This window comes from Chelonia mydas, chromosome 14 (assembly GCF_015237465.2).
Source record: "Chelonia mydas isolate rCheMyd1 chromosome 14, rCheMyd1.pri.v2, whole genome shotgun sequence".
Classification (NCBI taxonomy): domain Eukaryota; kingdom Metazoa; phylum Chordata; order Testudines; family Cheloniidae; genus Chelonia; species Chelonia mydas.
Window position 1 is genome coordinate 39,325,536 of NC_051254.2, and position 15,802 is coordinate 39,341,337.

At 53.8% G+C, this 15,802-nt stretch overlaps 2 protein-coding genes across 2 annotated transcripts; both read left to right on the plus strand.

Annotated features, from left to right (window-relative positions):
• Positions 1-1,559: 1,559 nt before the first annotated feature.
• Positions 1,560-6,567, plus strand: LOC102933397 (acetylcholinesterase). Its single transcript, XM_037914361.2, is given in 3 exon segments — positions 1,560-3,055; positions 4,945-5,111; positions 6,055-6,567. Coding segments are annotated over 3 exon segments (1,698 nt in total). The 3' UTR covers positions 6,090-6,567.
• A 4,329-nt stretch (positions 6,568-10,896) lies between these two features.
• Positions 10,897-15,457, plus strand: LOC119567613 (acetylcholinesterase-like). The gene is made up of 3 exons (XM_037914198.2): positions 10,897-12,392; positions 13,822-13,988; positions 14,926-15,457. The coding sequence occupies exons 1-3, from the start codon at positions 10,897-10,899 to the stop codon at positions 14,958-14,960; spliced, it is 1,698 nt and encodes a 565-aa protein (XP_037770126.1). The 3' UTR covers positions 14,961-15,457.
• Positions 15,458-15,802: the final 345 nt, after the last annotated feature.

Consider the following 15,802-nt stretch of genomic DNA (forward strand, 5'->3'; position numbering starts at 1 on the left):
TAGGGGGCGCTGGCTCCCATCCAGTCCCAGCCACCCAAATCCAGACAGCTGTGGGAGCGCCCCATATCAGCCTTGATCCCCTTTCGAAAATACAGCATCTGGTCAGCCACCCCGTTCTCCCAGTCCCAGATCTGTGTCATCCCTGACTCCCAGGCCTCCTGCTCTAACCCATTAGGCCTCACTCCCCACCCAGAGCTGGGGATAAAACCCAAGAGTCCTGCCTCCCAGCCCCTTGCTCTAACCACTAGACCCCATTCTCCTGTAGGCCTGGCTTGACATGAATAATTGGACATGGGTGAGGCCTCATCTCTTGGGAGACAGGATTAGGGAGGTAAATAAATCAGCAGGCTGGAAGCAGAAAGTCTGTCTGAGCTGAAATAAGGGGGAACCCGCAGGGAGCCATTTACAATGGGCATGATAAAAATGGACAAGAGAAGCCTGGAACGTAAGATGAGGGAAAGAGTAAGTCGTCCAATGACAGTGCATGGACAGTGCATGCTGCAGAGGGATTTGTTCCTGCAAAGTGACGGAGCCAGTCCCAAAATACAGGATGCAATGTGTCACGAATGCCGAGTAACGTGTAAATGTCTACAAAGGAAGAGGTTCGCTGCGTAGCTTTGGGTGTGGGGTAGGCCCTACGCCCGCCCTCTACGCTTGAGTCTGATCAACTAAGCGTAGCTTTGCTGTGTGCCAAATACAGGGACCAGAGCAACCAGACTGGAGTGGAACTGAGTTCTTGGGGAACAGAGTGGAAGAGGTTGTGGAGTGACCACAACGTCCGCTCCCACAACTGGGGATAGAACCCAGCTCCCACCCCTGCTCTAAACCACTAGACCCCACTCCCCTCCCGGAGCTGGGGATAGAACCCGGAAATCCTGTCTCCCAGCCCACACTGCTCTCACCAATTGATCCCACTCCCCTCCCAGAGCTGGGATTAGAACCTAGGTGTCCTGCCTGAAGTTGCCTTTCACAGCGTCTGCCAGAATTGTATCCCTGAGCCCAGCAGCTGTGACCCCGGGCTCTCCTTGGGCAGATGCTCTCTCGGGGATCCTTGCTGATTCGGTTGGGTGCCAGGAGGAGGCAGGCAATGGGCTCAGTAGTGAGAATTCACTGCACAGCCAGGAGGAAACAACCAAAGGCAGAGAAGGCAGATCAAATGCTCCTTCCCTTGCTGTCCCTGGCTCTGGGACAGGAGAGGGATCTAGTGGGTTACAGCAGGGGGGGCCGGGTACCAGGACTCTTCGGTTCAATCCCCAACTCTGGAAGGGGAGTGGGGTCTAGTGGGTTAGAGCGGTGGGGACGGGGACCGGGACTCCTGGGTTCTATGCCCAGCTCTGAGAATGGGATCTGTGGAGAGGGTATCAAGTGAGTAATTACTAAGAGTGATCCCAATTCTAGCTGTTATTCCACTTCCTCCACTCCCTTTCCCCCTCTGTTCAAGTCTATATTTATGTAGCTGGCTCTGGATGGGAACCAGCACCCCCTAGGGGGAAAGGCCCCATACCTTTCCCAATAACTCCCTCGCGGGGACGGGCCAGTGTTTCCTTCCAGCTGCTGTGATGCTTGGACTCCTTCCCATGCTCCTCTGCCTGCTCCTCCTTTCCCTGCCGGGCCCCAGCTCTGGTTCCAATGATGATGGCACCGTGGTGCTCACCACCACCGGCCCCATCCGGGGCAAGCGCCTCCCGGTCAGCTCCAGAAGAGTGACAGTCTTCTTGGGCATCCCCTACGCTGAGCCCCCTGTGGGGGCCTTGCGCTTCCAGAAGCCAATTCCCCACCAGCCCTGGAGCCACGTCCTGGAGGCCACCAGCTTCGGCAGTGCCTGCCTCCAGCCTCCACTTACTGGTTACCCTGAGGCTGAAACGTTCACACCCAAAACGCCGCAGTCCGAAGACTGCCTCTTCCTCAACATCTGGGTATCCCATCCCCGGCCCCACACACCGGTCCCTGTCATTGTTTGGATCCATGGCCGGGGGTTCTTCTCAGGTGCAGCCTCACTAGACCTCGATAATGGGAGCTTCTTAGCTGCCACCACAAAAGTGATTGTGACCTCCATGAACTACCAGCTGGGGGCTCTGGGCTTCCTGTCCCTGCCCCCGGACACCACGGGGAATGCCGGCCTGTGGGACCAGCGCTTGGCAATGCACTGGCTGCGGGACAATGCAGCCGCCTTCGGCGGGGACCCAGCCCATTTCATATTCGCTGAACAGGATGCTGGGGCTGCGTCCGTCGGCTTCCACCTTCTCTCCCCAGGGAGCCAGCCCCTCTTCACCAGCACCGTCCTGGTGAGTGGCACCCTGAACACACCATGGGCTTAGATTTCACTTGAGGAGGCCAAGGAGAGAGGCCAGAGGCTGGGCCGGCAACTGGGCTGCTCCAATGGTAACAGCATGGCCCTTGTGGGCTGCCTGCAGGGGAAGAAAGCAGGGGAATTCCCCAAACACGAGTTCTCCGTCTTGAGCCGCAAGAAGCAGCTGGGATTGCCCTTTGTGCTAACACCAGACCGGGATTTCCTCCCTGATACACCACCAAGACTCTTGCAGGCTGAGCACAGCCAGCCGATGCCCATCGTGGCCGGTTTCGCCGCCAGTGAAGGCTCCGACATATTGCTATTTGCTGCCCCGAGATTCAACTTGGAGAATTCCAGCAACATCGGCTGGGAGGAGCTGCTGTATGTTGTGAGGCTGATAGCGCCCGGGGCACCAGAAGAGGCCGTCCAGGCCATGGCACAGAGATACAGCCAGGAGGGGGAGGAGCAGGGGGAAGGGCAGTACCGATGGGCCATGGATCAAATCTTTGGTGACTACGTCTTTGTGTGCCCGGTAGCAGAGGTGGCTAGGCGAGAGGCAGAGGCCGGCAGTCCTGTCTACACCTACCACTTCACCCACCGCACTAGCAGCTTGACTGTACCTGAGTGGACAGGGGTGCCACCTGGCTCTGAGCTGCCCTACCTGTTCAGAACCCCGGCATCCGTGGTAGGAGCCAACCACACGGAGGCTGAGGTAGCGCTGAGCCACAAGGTGATGCAGTATGCTGAGGTGTTTGACAGCGCCGGGTAAGGAAATCCCTCACATTCCTCTTGTCCCCCTGAGCCAGACCATGAGAGCCTCTGTAACTCTTTGGCCAGGTGTCCGCAGCATCTGGAAAAACCCGGCTCAATGCCATGGCAAAGAAAGGGTCTCTTTGAAAAATAGTTAACCTATTTGGGTGAAGCCCAGATCTAGAGCTGAAATTACTTCAGGGAGGTAAAATCTGAGCCCTCTAGTTACAGGTTAGGGATAATTCTCTTCTTCCCGCATCAGGATGTCGCTGGTCCTACGAACACACCCATCCTCATTCAAGGAAACAAGGTTTTCAGCTCGTAGTGAATGACCTCAAAGCTCTGCCTGCCCTTTCCCAGCCCTGCCGCACAAACGCAGGGGATGTTTATGCTACAAACACTCTACGGGCATGGCTACGTCAGCTCATCCTGTCGATACAACCTGCGGCAGCAAACGGGGTTGCTCCAGTAATTGGGAAGAATCACCTTCCCAGAAAACAGGAGCTACATTGACAAAGGCATCTTTCCATCATCATAACTACAGCTCCCCTAGGGGCTAGGTCAGCACAGCCGTGGCAGTCAGGGGTGCGGTTTTTTCACATCTCTGCCTGAGGAAACTGTGGCGATGTAACTGTTAAGCACACATTAGAGCATAGATAAAAAAAGACCTGCTCCCTTGCATGAAAAATAAACAAGCAAAACCCCAAAAGAAACCTCTTCAGCATTCTCCGTTCTGGTTATAGCCGCCCAGCTTGGGCCAATTTCTTCCCAGATTAGGGAAGGGAAGGCAGCTGTAAAAAACAAAAACATAATATACCACACATGGAAGAAAGCACAGGTTGACAGTAATGAATATAAATCAGACATTAGGAATTATAGAAAATTGATAAGGGAAGCAAAGAGACACACAGAGAAATCTATGTCCAGTAGAATTTAGGACAATAAGGAGTTCTCTGAATATATTAGGAATAAAAAGAATCCTTACAATAGGATTGGTCCTTTAGAAGGTGGACATGGCAGAATTATCGATAGAAATGCAGAAAAGGCAAAAGCGTTCAATAAATAATTCTGTTCTGTTTTTGGGGGGAAACCAGATGATATAGTCTCATTGTATGGGGATGACAACACTCTCCATTCCACTAGTATCTCTGGAGGCCACCTTTCCTAGGGACAACCTGGCTGCCATGTGCAAGGGCTGTAGGCAAATGGCAGCTGACTCAGGGCAGCTTGTGGCTTCAATCTCCCTGATCACAGTGAGATATGGTGGTCATTTTTTTGTAAGGGCAGCATCCTAGTTGAAAGGACAAGTGAGAGACGCCATCTTAAGTGAGAGCAACACTAGACACTCCCTTCCAGTTCAGATCCTCCTATCTATGCCCCCACATTCCCTGTCCATGCTCCCCCCCCCCACGCCCCGCATGTTGCTCTGCTCCCCAAACTGCCCTGTCCGGTCTGTGAGCACAAAGGATGCCCATCTTTGCTGAGAGAAGCCTGGCTTCGGATCCATTGCAAACAATGGAAAACAGTGGCCATCTTCCCTAGGGGAAGTCTCATTTTACAAAGGGTCGTAGGCCAATGGCAGCCATTATTACTCAGGGCCGCCTGTGGCTTCAATTTCATGGAAAACAACGGAATAAAGTGGCCATGTTTATAAAGGGCAACCTGTAGCATCACCCCATATGAAAAGAACGGGAGGCAGCACCCATCTTAACTGAGGGCAGCCTCTGGCTCCACTCTCATTTGCAACAACATGGGATGGCAGCCATTTTGGAAAGAGGCCAAACTTTTCAAGTTGGCTCCTAATCACCCCTGCATCTGGGATGTTAGACACCAGCTGGGGCACCTTCCTGTCCCCACCAAGCCACAGTACTAACCTCAGTGGGGCATGTTCATTTTCCATGCAGGAAACCCATGGTGGGAGAGGGCAGCGGGAAGCAGTGGCCCACCTACGACCCCGCAAAGCAGAACTTTGAGCGCATCAGCCTGAAGCCGCCCAAAGCTGAGAGGGCATTACCCGCCTCATGCTGTGAATTCTTGGCATCACTGCTGTCAGAGAAACCAAAGGTCCCAGGTGAGCATCAGCAGGATGAGAGGATGGCAGCCCTAGAGGGGAAAGGCCCCATCTCTCCCCACCCCTCTCAGCCATCCAGGCCCCCAACCCTTGGGCTGGATTGGAGATGGCTCCCCTCCAGAAGCAAAAGATCCCAGCTCACATTCCCTTTTCCATGGGATCTTCTGGTCTCCTAGAGATGCTCCATTCTCCTGTCTGGGGGAGAACTTGCATATCCTGGGAACTCCAGATCCCATCTGCTGTGGGGCAGCCCCAGGTTCTACCCCATCTTCTCTTGCTCAGCTCCTCTGGGTAGGAAGATGACAACCTTGTTTCCTCTCCATCGGCTCCCCACGGAGCCCCCATTTCAGGGGAGGAGGCATGAGCTCAGACAGAGGGATTCCCGGTGGGTGGCTGGGGATGAAGCGATGGATCCGAGGACACTGCAGGCTGAGGGTAAGTGTCCTGTAATGACACAGAAGAGAACGGTGGCAAAGAAAGAATGACATACAGCTGGCTCTCGGGAGGGATGCAGCCACTGTGTAACTGTGTAAGACAGGGATTCAAGGAGAATCCAATAGTCACTGGGAATCCTGTGTGCCAGGAGGCCGCTTATGGGAGGCAGAACAGAAGCTTGCACGTTGGACCCTGGGGTCACAGATGCTGCAAAACACGGGAACTCTAGCAGAACAGCGTCCCCTACTGCTAGAATATATTACTGGGGGGCACTAAATGTGGGGGGACAGCCCCCTCCTGACTCCCCCCCCATGCCGCTCTTTGCAGAAAAGCACCCCCTAGTGCACGGAGATTAGCATTGACCGTAAGAGATGAGCATCCCATACTGAGCCTGTGCAGCACCTGGTTTCCTCTGCAGATCTCCTCTCCTGTTTACAAGTAGACAAACCCCCGCAGAGTCTGAGCTCCTCCCCACTGCTGTTAACCCCACTCATTGTGTGTTCCACAGGAGCAGACCTGCCCAGCCTGGGGGGCCGTGACTGAAGAGCTGAGCAATTACAATCCCCTTATGGGGGGAACCCTCCATGCAGACCAGAGGATCCAGTTCCTGTTAGTGCCTGCCAATTCATTAACGAGGATCCTGCTGCTGGGAATCCATGGATTGACCCTCCCTCTGCAATTCCTCCACCCCCAGTGCATTAAAGCATATTCAGTCTGGAGACAGACCCTGGTGCGTGAGGTTGATTAGCTGCTCCTGAGCAGGAGAGAGAGAGAGTGTTGGTGCGATGGGAGTTGTGCTGAGATAATGGGGAACAAAGATTACATCGGGGGTAAATGCTGCTCTGGTGTTTGAAGAGGCAAATGACAAAGTGCAGAGATCACACTCTGCACCCAGAGATATGGAACGCAGGAGTCCTGACTCCCAGCCTCTCCGGTCTAACCAACTAGACCCCAATGCCCTCCAAGGTCTGCGATAGAACCCAGGCGTCTTGACTCCCAGCTCACAGGTCTCTAACCCTTAAACCCCCTCTCGGCCTCAGACAGGGGATAACACCCAGGAGTCCTAACTCCCAGCCCCCCTCTGCTCTAACCGCTAGATATCACTCTCCCCTCAGTCCTTGGGAGAGAACCCAGGAATCCTGACCCCCGGCCTCTCTGCTCTAACCCACTAGCCCCAATCCCCTCCTGGATGGTGCTCACTGGACTGTGAGGAAGAACTGTACACACCAAGGAGTCAAAGGAAATTGGTGGTTTATTGATGACATTTGTGGGCCACTATACAATACAAGCCACAGAGACAGATGTTTTCTCAGCCAGCTGGCAGGGTATGGGGAGTTGGCGAAGTGGGTATAGGGACAAGGAGAGTGCCCCAAATGCACACAGCACCTACTCCCCATGACCCCATTCCCTGCACAGATCTCCTCTGAGGGGCAGGGACTCTTGGTCCAATCATTCCTCAGCCTCCCTGCTCAGGAACTGGTGGAGTTTGGGACAGGGGCCCTGGCCCACCTGGGGGTTGGGCTGAGCTTCCACAACTCAGTGCACACTGATGGGAATGACAAAATCTGGAACCAGAGCCCTTGAGAGAGTAAGGGTTACGGGCTTAAGAGTTAGAGTCAGGTCGTCAGATTTGGGGAGCCAGGTTATAATTAGGGTGTTAGGGTTGGGAAATGGAGCTCAGGGGTTGCAGGTCCTGTTGGCTGTTAGGGTTAAGTATTAGTATTAATACATGTGTGAGTGTAAGTGTAGACATTGACCCAGGGAGCCAGGACCGGGCTTCATGGACAATAAACCTGGCTGAGCACCTTCGCCACCGGACTGAGCCTGTGGTCTTCGTTTACGAGTAACATCGAGCTCTGCTGAATGAACATGCTGCAGTATCTTCGAAGGACATTGCAGCTCCCAGGACAGAAGCACCGAGTGGCCTGAACGGGGTTACTAATGACGATCCCACCTTCGGCACTTAACCATGCTGGGTAGGGCTATCGAGGTCTGCGGAACCGGCGATCTGCGCAGAGCTGCACAGGGCACGGAAAGAACACGCACACACAAGTCAACTGATTACCCAACGTGTGACTTGTTTGGATCAACAGAAGAACGAACAGGATGAGGAGGCATTAAATTAGCCCCAGGGAAAAAATTCACCTGATATCTATTCACTCCTGACACACAAGCCCCTGGCTATCCCCTCACTGCCCTGGGCTTCCCCCGTCCCCTCAGCTCCACCGACGCTCCTCAATCCCAATCTGATCCCCCTGCTATCACAGCGCTGGGCTCCATCCCTCTCCCCCAGCTCTGCCGATCACCATCAGTCTCCTCTGCAGCCCCTGCCCCATCCAAGCCCTCACTTCTCCCCACTCCCCACAGGTCCTGAGCCACAGCCCCTTGATTTCCCAGCTGTGGGCTCCCCCCCTCCACAGCTCTGCCAGTTCTCCGCAATCCCACCCAGCAGAAACTCCCCTCCTCTCTTGCTGCCCCAAATATCTATGCTAAGTCTCCTTAGCGATATTAGGCTTGGAAGGATTCCAATACATCGGTACACGTCATAATACATCGATTTCACTGCGCACACACAATCTGATGGAAAAATATTTCCATTGATAATCAATGAAATCTACAGATACTCAAAATAAGGAAAATCCCGCTTGAAAATGTATTGAAGTTCAACTTACTTTATATCTTTTGAGGGGGGGGTTGACAATTGATCTTTTACAGTGCATGAAACTTTAACTTATTGGCTCTCACCTGCCATTAAATAATTGTCTGACCTCCCCCAGAATTTCCCAAAAGCTGAAATTAATAAAAATTGAAAAAAAATCCTTTAAAACGAACTTCGATATTATCCATCAAAATTATACAGAAATAAACATTGACTTCTGCCACGCCAAAGTAATATGCAGTCAGCGTTCTGCCATGACTCACTCAACTTGGGTCAACAGTGACCAACTTGTGACTAGTGGTGGCAACTAGAAGAAACAAAACCCCTATTGCCAAATGAGGTTAAGAAGCAGCCCAGGACCTTCGGGCAATTTCAGACCCACTCCCACCCTCCCAGGAGGAACAAAGATGCCCAGAGCTGTCATTAATGATCCTGACTCAATCACATGATGTCAGAACCAGGATCTCGCCTGGAGCGGCTCTCCCAAGCTAAGAGGGCTGCAACAAGGGCAGGATTTGAAAAGGAGACCTCGGAAAGTCTGCAGATGCTACAGGGAGCTGGGCAGCGGTGCTGTCCCCAGACAGGTTTCAGAGGGGTAGCTTTCAGATGTGTATCAGCAAAAACAACAAGGAGTCCTTGTGGCATCTTAGAGACTAACCAATGTATTTGGGCATAAGCTTTCGTGGGCTATAACCCACTTCATCAGATGCATGGAGTGAAAATACAGTAGGCAGGTATAAATATACAGCACCTGAAAAGATGGGAGTTGCCTTACCAAGCGCGGGGTCAGTACTAACGAGGCCAGTTCAATCAAGTTTACAAGAAGGCGTGTGGCATTTGGATGTGCCCTACTGAAGGGACGCATGCACTCACTAGGGGGTCCTCTCCCCTCACAGTCTGTGCTGACCTCCATACCCCAGCGTGGCATTAGGGGGATCCATGCAGCAGGGAGGGGTGTGGGGACTCACTAGGGGGCACCCTCCCCTTGGAGTCGGTGCAGACCCAAATGCCCCAGACTGGGGCTGGGCTACAGCAAGTGCTCACCTGCTCATTAGTCATAAGCCCCGCTTGTCACTGAACATCCCCCGGCACTATCCTTCAGGGTGGGGAATGCGCCTGGGTCCCCTGGCTAAACACCCCCTTTACTTCTTCCATTTTGCCCCCTACCCAACAATCAACACTCTGCTTTCTTTGGACACAGGATCCCCAGTTCATTTCCTGTTACCCAGCTGCCCCTCCGCAAAGGTGGCTGCAATTCAGGGATCACGGCCCTTCAGGCCCTAGACCTCTCACCCTGTGAACCCAACTGGATCTCTGTTCCCAAAGCCCTTGACTCCTCCCCTGCAGCTCCACCCAGTCGGCCCCAATCCTCCTTCCCCCGTGTGTGCACAGCCCAATGAGAACATGGATTTGAGGATAAATAAGTCCCCGTGGCTGCTCCCTGACTGTTAATCTTGCCATCTGAGGCATCCACCCAGCTCCCATTCCTGCTGAGACGCAAGACACGACTGTGAGTGTGCCAAGGAGAAGGGCAGGTGAGTCCGTGCTACCTGGGGCCCCACTGGCTCAGGGATAGGGACAGAGGGGTCCAGGGAGTGAATGAAGTGGAAGAACAGCGGGAATTGGGATCACTCTAGGCAATTACCCACCTAATACCCTTTCTACAGACCCCATTCTCAGAGCTGGGGAGAGAACCCAAGGAGTCCTGCCTTTCAGCACCCCCTGCTCCCACTCACTGGTCCCCACTGCCTTCCCAGAGCATAAGAACATAAGAATGGCCCTACTAGGTCAGACCAAAGGTCCATCTAGCCCAGACCGCTGGGGGACACCACTATTTACCATTTATTCCTATCCTTTCTCTCCTATCTTTTAACCAGTTACTAATCCATGACAGCACGTTCGCTCTTAATCCGTGGCAGCTTTCTTTGCATAAGACCCTTTGGTGAGGGACCTTGTGAAAGGCTTTCTGAAAATCTAAGTACACTATATCCGCTGGATCCCCTTGGACCACATGCTTGTTGACCACCTCAAAGAATTCGAGTAGATTAGTGAGGCATGATTTCCCTTTCCTAAAACCTTGCTGACTCTTCCTCAACAAATTGTGTTCATCTATATGTCTGACAATATTGTTCTTGATTATAGTTTCAGCCAGTTTGCCCAGTACCAGGACTCTTCACTCCGGTCCCACAGTGGTATAACCCACCATACCCCACTCCCTATCCAGAACCAGTGATAGAACCCAGGAGCTCTGGCTCCTGACCCACAGTGGTATAACCCACCATACCCCATTCCTTTCCCAGACCTGGGGATAGAACCCAGGAGCCCTGGCTCCCAGAGCCCGACACTCTAGCCCACTAGACCCCACTCCCTTCCCAAAGCTGAGGATAAAACCCAGGAGTCCTCAATCCCAGCCTCCCTCCCATCTCTAACCACTAGATCCCACTCCCCTCCCAGAATGAGAGTCAGGATTGATGCAGAGCAGGGAACACAGCAGGGAGCCAGAGCATGGGTGGAAAGGACCAGGGGGGTCTATTTGCTAAAGGGGATCCATGCTGACGTAGGGAGCATCCTCCTGCTGTCTGGATTTAGGTGGCTGGGACTGGATAGGACCCAGCACCTCGTAGAGGGGAGAGACCATGTATCCCGTTCCCTATAACTCCCTCTGGGGGGGTTTCCCTTCCAGCTGCCACGATGCTGGGACTCCTCCCCGCTTTCCCCTACCTGCTGCTCCTCTCCCTGCTGGGCTCCAGCTCTGGTTCCGATGACGATGGCACCGTGGTGCTCACCACCAACGGCCCCATCCGTGGCAAGCGCCTCCAGGTCGGCTCCAGCACAGTGACAGCATTCCTGGGCATCCCCTACGCCGAGCCCCCCGTGGGGGCCTTGCGTTTCCAGAAGCCAATTCCCCACCAGCCCTGGAGCCACATCCTGGAAGCCTCTAGCTTTGGCAATGTGTGCCACCAGCCTCCGCTCACTGGTTACCCTCACACTGAAATATGGACATCCAAAGTGCCACAGTCTGAGGACTGCCTCTTCCTCAATGTCTGGGTGCCCCATCCCCGTCCCTCTCCGCCAGCCGCCATCGTCACCTGGATCCACGGTGGTGGGTTCTTCACAGGGGCAGCCTCACTCGACATCTATGATGGGCGCTTCTTAGCTGCCACCGAGAACCTGATCGTGGCTTCCATGAACTACCGGCTGGGGGCGCTGGGCTTCCTGTCCCTGCCCCCGGCGGCCCCGGGGAACGCCGGACTGTGGGACCAGCGCCTTGCGATGCGCTGGCTGCGGGACAACGCGGCCGCCTTCGGTGGGGACCCGGCCCATTTCTTACTCTTCGGCCAGGATGCTGGGGCTCAATCAGTCGGCTTCCACCTCCTCTCCCCGGGGAGCCGGCCCCTCTTCACCAGGGCCGGACTTCAGAGCGGAGCCCCGAACGCACCATGGGCTTGGATTTCACTTGAAGAGGCCAAGGAGAGAGGCCAGAGGCTGGGCCAGCTGCTGGGCTGCTCCAATGGTAACAACACCGCTCTGGTGGGCTGCCTGCAGGGGAAGGAACCCGGGGAGTTCCCCAAACACCAGTTCTCCGTCTTGAACCACAAGAAGCAGCTGGGGCTCCCCTTTGTGCCGACACCAGATGGGGATTTCCTCCCTGATACACCACCAAGACTCCTGCAGGCCAGGCACGGCCAGCCAATACCCATCGGGCTTGGTTTCACCACCAACGAAGGATCCTACATATTATACTTTGCTTTCCCCAGCTTCAACCTGGAGAATGCCAGCTCCATCGGCCGGGAGGAGCTGCTGCAGGTGGTGAGGCTGATAGTGCCAGGGGTGCCAGATGAGGCCATCCAAGCCATGGCACGGTGGTACATCCAGGAAGCGGAGGAGCAGGGAGAGGCACAGTACCGATGGGCCATGGAACAAATCGCTGGTGACTATTTCGTTGTGTGCCCGGTACTGGAGATGGCAAGGCAAGAGGCAGAGGCTGGAAATCCTGTGTACACCTACCACTTCGCCCACCGCAGCAGTGGCTTGTCTCTACCTGAATGGATGGGGGTGCCACACGGCTCTGAGCTCCCCTACGTGTTCGGGACCCTGGCATCCGTGGTAGGATCCAACCACACAGAGGCTGAGGTAGCGCTGAGCCGCAGGGTGATGCAGTACCTTGCGGTGTACGCCTGGAGCGGGTAAGGCAATCCCCCACAATCCTCTTGTCCCCCGATCCAGAAGACTGGGAGAAAGCTAATGCCATGCCAATTTATAAGAAGGTTAAATGGGATCACCTGGGTAATTATAGGGTCTTGATCAATTGGAAAAGGTCCAGAGAAGAGCCACGAGAATGTCTAAGGGATTAGAAACCTTGCCTTATAGCCATAGACTCAAGGATCTCAATCTATGTAGTTTAACTAAGAGAAGGTTAAGGGGCCTGTCATAAATATAAAGGGAAGGGTAACAACCTTCCTGTATGCAGTACTATAAAATCCCTCCTGGCCAGAGGCACAAAATCCTTTTCCCTCTAAAGGGTTAAGAAGCTCAGGTAACCTGGCTGGAAGCAACCAATCCAACTCCATTAGAATCTGTAAGTACAAGCGAGGGAATGCGTTAGCTTATTTTTGTTTTGGCTTGTGATTTTCTCTGTTCTGAGAGGAAAGTGTAGTCCTGGTTTTCTTTTTGTAACCTAAAAGTTTGGCCCAGAAGGAAATCCTCTGTGTTTTTGAATCTATTGTTACCCTGTAAAGTTATTTTCCATCCTGATTTTACAGAGGTGATTTTTACCTTCTTTTTTTTTAAATAAAATCCTTCTTTTAAGAACTGATTTCTCTATTGTCCTAAGACCCAGGGCTTTGGGTCTGTGATCACTTTGTAACCAATTGGTTAGGATATTATTCTCAAGCCTCCCCAGGAAAGGGGGTGTAAGGCTTGGGGGGATATTTTGGGGAATAGGAACTCCAAGTCGTCCTTTCCCTAATTCTTTGTTAAATCACTTGGTGGTGGCAGCTTACCCTGATAGGGCAGCATCCTCGTTGAAAGGACAAGTGAGAGACGCCATTTTAAGTAAGAGCAAAACTAGACACTCCCTTCCAGTTCAGATCCTCCTATCTATGCCCCCACATTCCCTGGCCATGCCCCCCCCCCGCACCCCGTATGTTGCTCTGCTCCCCAAACTGCTCTGTCCTGTCTGTGAGCACAAAGGATGTCCATCTTTGCTGAGGGAAGCCTGGCTTCGGACCCATTGCAAACAATGGAAAACAGTGGCCATCTTCCCTAGGGGAAGTCTCATTTTACAATGGCAGCCATTATTACTCAGGGCCGCCTGTGGCTTCAATTTCATGGAGAACAACGGAATAAAGTGGCCAAGTTTATAAAGGGCAACCTGTAGCATCACCCCATATGAAAAGACTGGGAGGCAGCACCCATCTTAACTGAGGGCAGCCTCTGGCTCCACTCTCATTTGCAACAACATGGGATGGCAGCCATTTTGGAAAGAGGCCAAACTTTTCAAGTTGGCTCCTAATCACCCCTGCATCTGGGATGTTAGACACCAGCTGGGGCACCTTCCTGTCCCCACCAAGCCACAGTACTAACCTCAGTGGGGCATGTTCATTTTCCATGCAGGAAACCCATGGTGGGAGAGGGCAGCGGGAAGCAGTGGCCCACCTACGACCCCGCAAAGCAGAACGTTGAGCGTATCAGCCTGAAGCCGCCCAAACCTGAGAGGGCATTACCCGCCACACGCTGTGAATTCTTGGCATCACTGCTGTCAGAGAAACCAAAGGTCCCAGGTGAGCATCAGCAGCATGAGAGGATGGCAGCCCTAGAGGGGAAAGGCCCCGTCTCTCCCCACCCCTCTCAGCCATCCAGGCCCCCAACCCTTGGGCTGGATTGGAGATGGCTCCCCTCCAGAAGCAAAAGATCCCAGCTCACATTCCCTTTTCCATGGGATCTTCTGGTCTCCTAGAGATGCTCCATTCTCCTGTCTGGGGGAGAACTTGCATATCCTGGGAACTCCAGATCCCATCTGCTGTGGGGCAGCCCCAGGTTCTACCCCATCTTCTCTTGCTCAGCTCCTCTGGGTAGGAAGATGACAACCTTGTTTCCTCTCCATCGGCTCCCCACATAGCCCCCATTTCAGGGGAGGAGGCATGAGCTCAGACAGAGGAATTCCCGGTAGGGTGGCCGGGGATGAAGAGACGGATCCGAGGACACTGAGGGTAAGTGGCCTCTAATGACACAGAAGAGAACGGTGGCAAAGAAAGAATGACATACAGCTGGCTCTCGGGAGGGATGCAGCCACTGTGTAACTGTGTAAGACAGGGATTCAAGGAGAATCCAATAGTCACTGGGAATCCTGTGTGCCAGGAGGCCGCTTATGGGAGGCAGAACAGAAGCTTGCACGTTGGACCCTGGGGTCACAGATGCTGCAAAACACGGGAACTCTAGCAGAACAGCGTCCCCTACTGCTAGAATATATTACTGGGGGGCACTAAATGTGGGGGGACAGCCCCCTCCTGACTCCCCCCCCATGCCGCTCTTTGCAGAAAAGCACCCCCTAGTGCACGGAGATTAGCACTGACCGTAAGAGATGAGCATCCCATACTGAGCCTGTGCAGCACCTGGTTTCCTCTGCAGATCTCCTCTCCTGTTTACAAGTAGACAAACCCCCGCAGCGTCTGAGCTCCTCCCCACTGCTGTTAACCCCACTCATTGTGTGTTCCACAGGAGCAGACCTGCCCAGCCTGGGGGGCCGTGACTGAAGAGCTGAGCAATTACAATCCCCTTATGGGGGGAACCCTCCATGCAGACCAGAGGATCCAGTTCCTGTTAGTGCCTGCCAATTCATTAACGAGGATCCTGCTGCTGGGAATCCATGGATTCACCCTCCCTCTGCAATCCCTCCACCCCCAGTGCATTAAAGCATATTCAGTCTGGAGACAGACCCTGGTGCGTGAGGTTGATTAGCTGCTCCTGTGCAGGAGAGAGAGAGAGTGTTGGTGCGATGGGAGTTGTGCTGAGATAATGGGGAACAAAGATTACATCGGGGGTAAATGCTGCTCTGGTGTTTGAAGAGGCAAATGACAAAGTGCAGAGATCACACTCTGCACCCAGAGATATGGAACGCAGGAGTCCTGACTCCCAGCCTCTCCGGTCTAACCAACTAGACCCCAATGCCCTCCAAGGTCTGCGATAGAACCCAGGCGTCTTGACTCCCAGCTCACAGGTCTCTAACCCTTAGACCCCCTCTCGGCCTCAGACAGGGGATAACACCCAGGAGTCCTAACTCCCAGCCCCCCTCTGCTCTAACCACTAGATCCCACTCTCCTCCCAGTCCTTGGGAGAGAACCCAGGAATCCCGACCCCCGGCCTCTCTGCTCTAACCCACTACCCCCAATCCCCTCCTGAATGGTGCTCACTGGACTATGAGGAAGAACTGTACACACCAAGGAGTCGAAGGAAATTGGTGGTTTATTGATGACATTTGTGGGCCACTATACAATACAAGCCACAGAGACAGATGTTTTCTCAGCCAGCTGGCAGGGTATGGGGAGTTGGCGAAGTGGGTATAGGGACAAGGGGAGTGCCCCAAATGCACACAGCA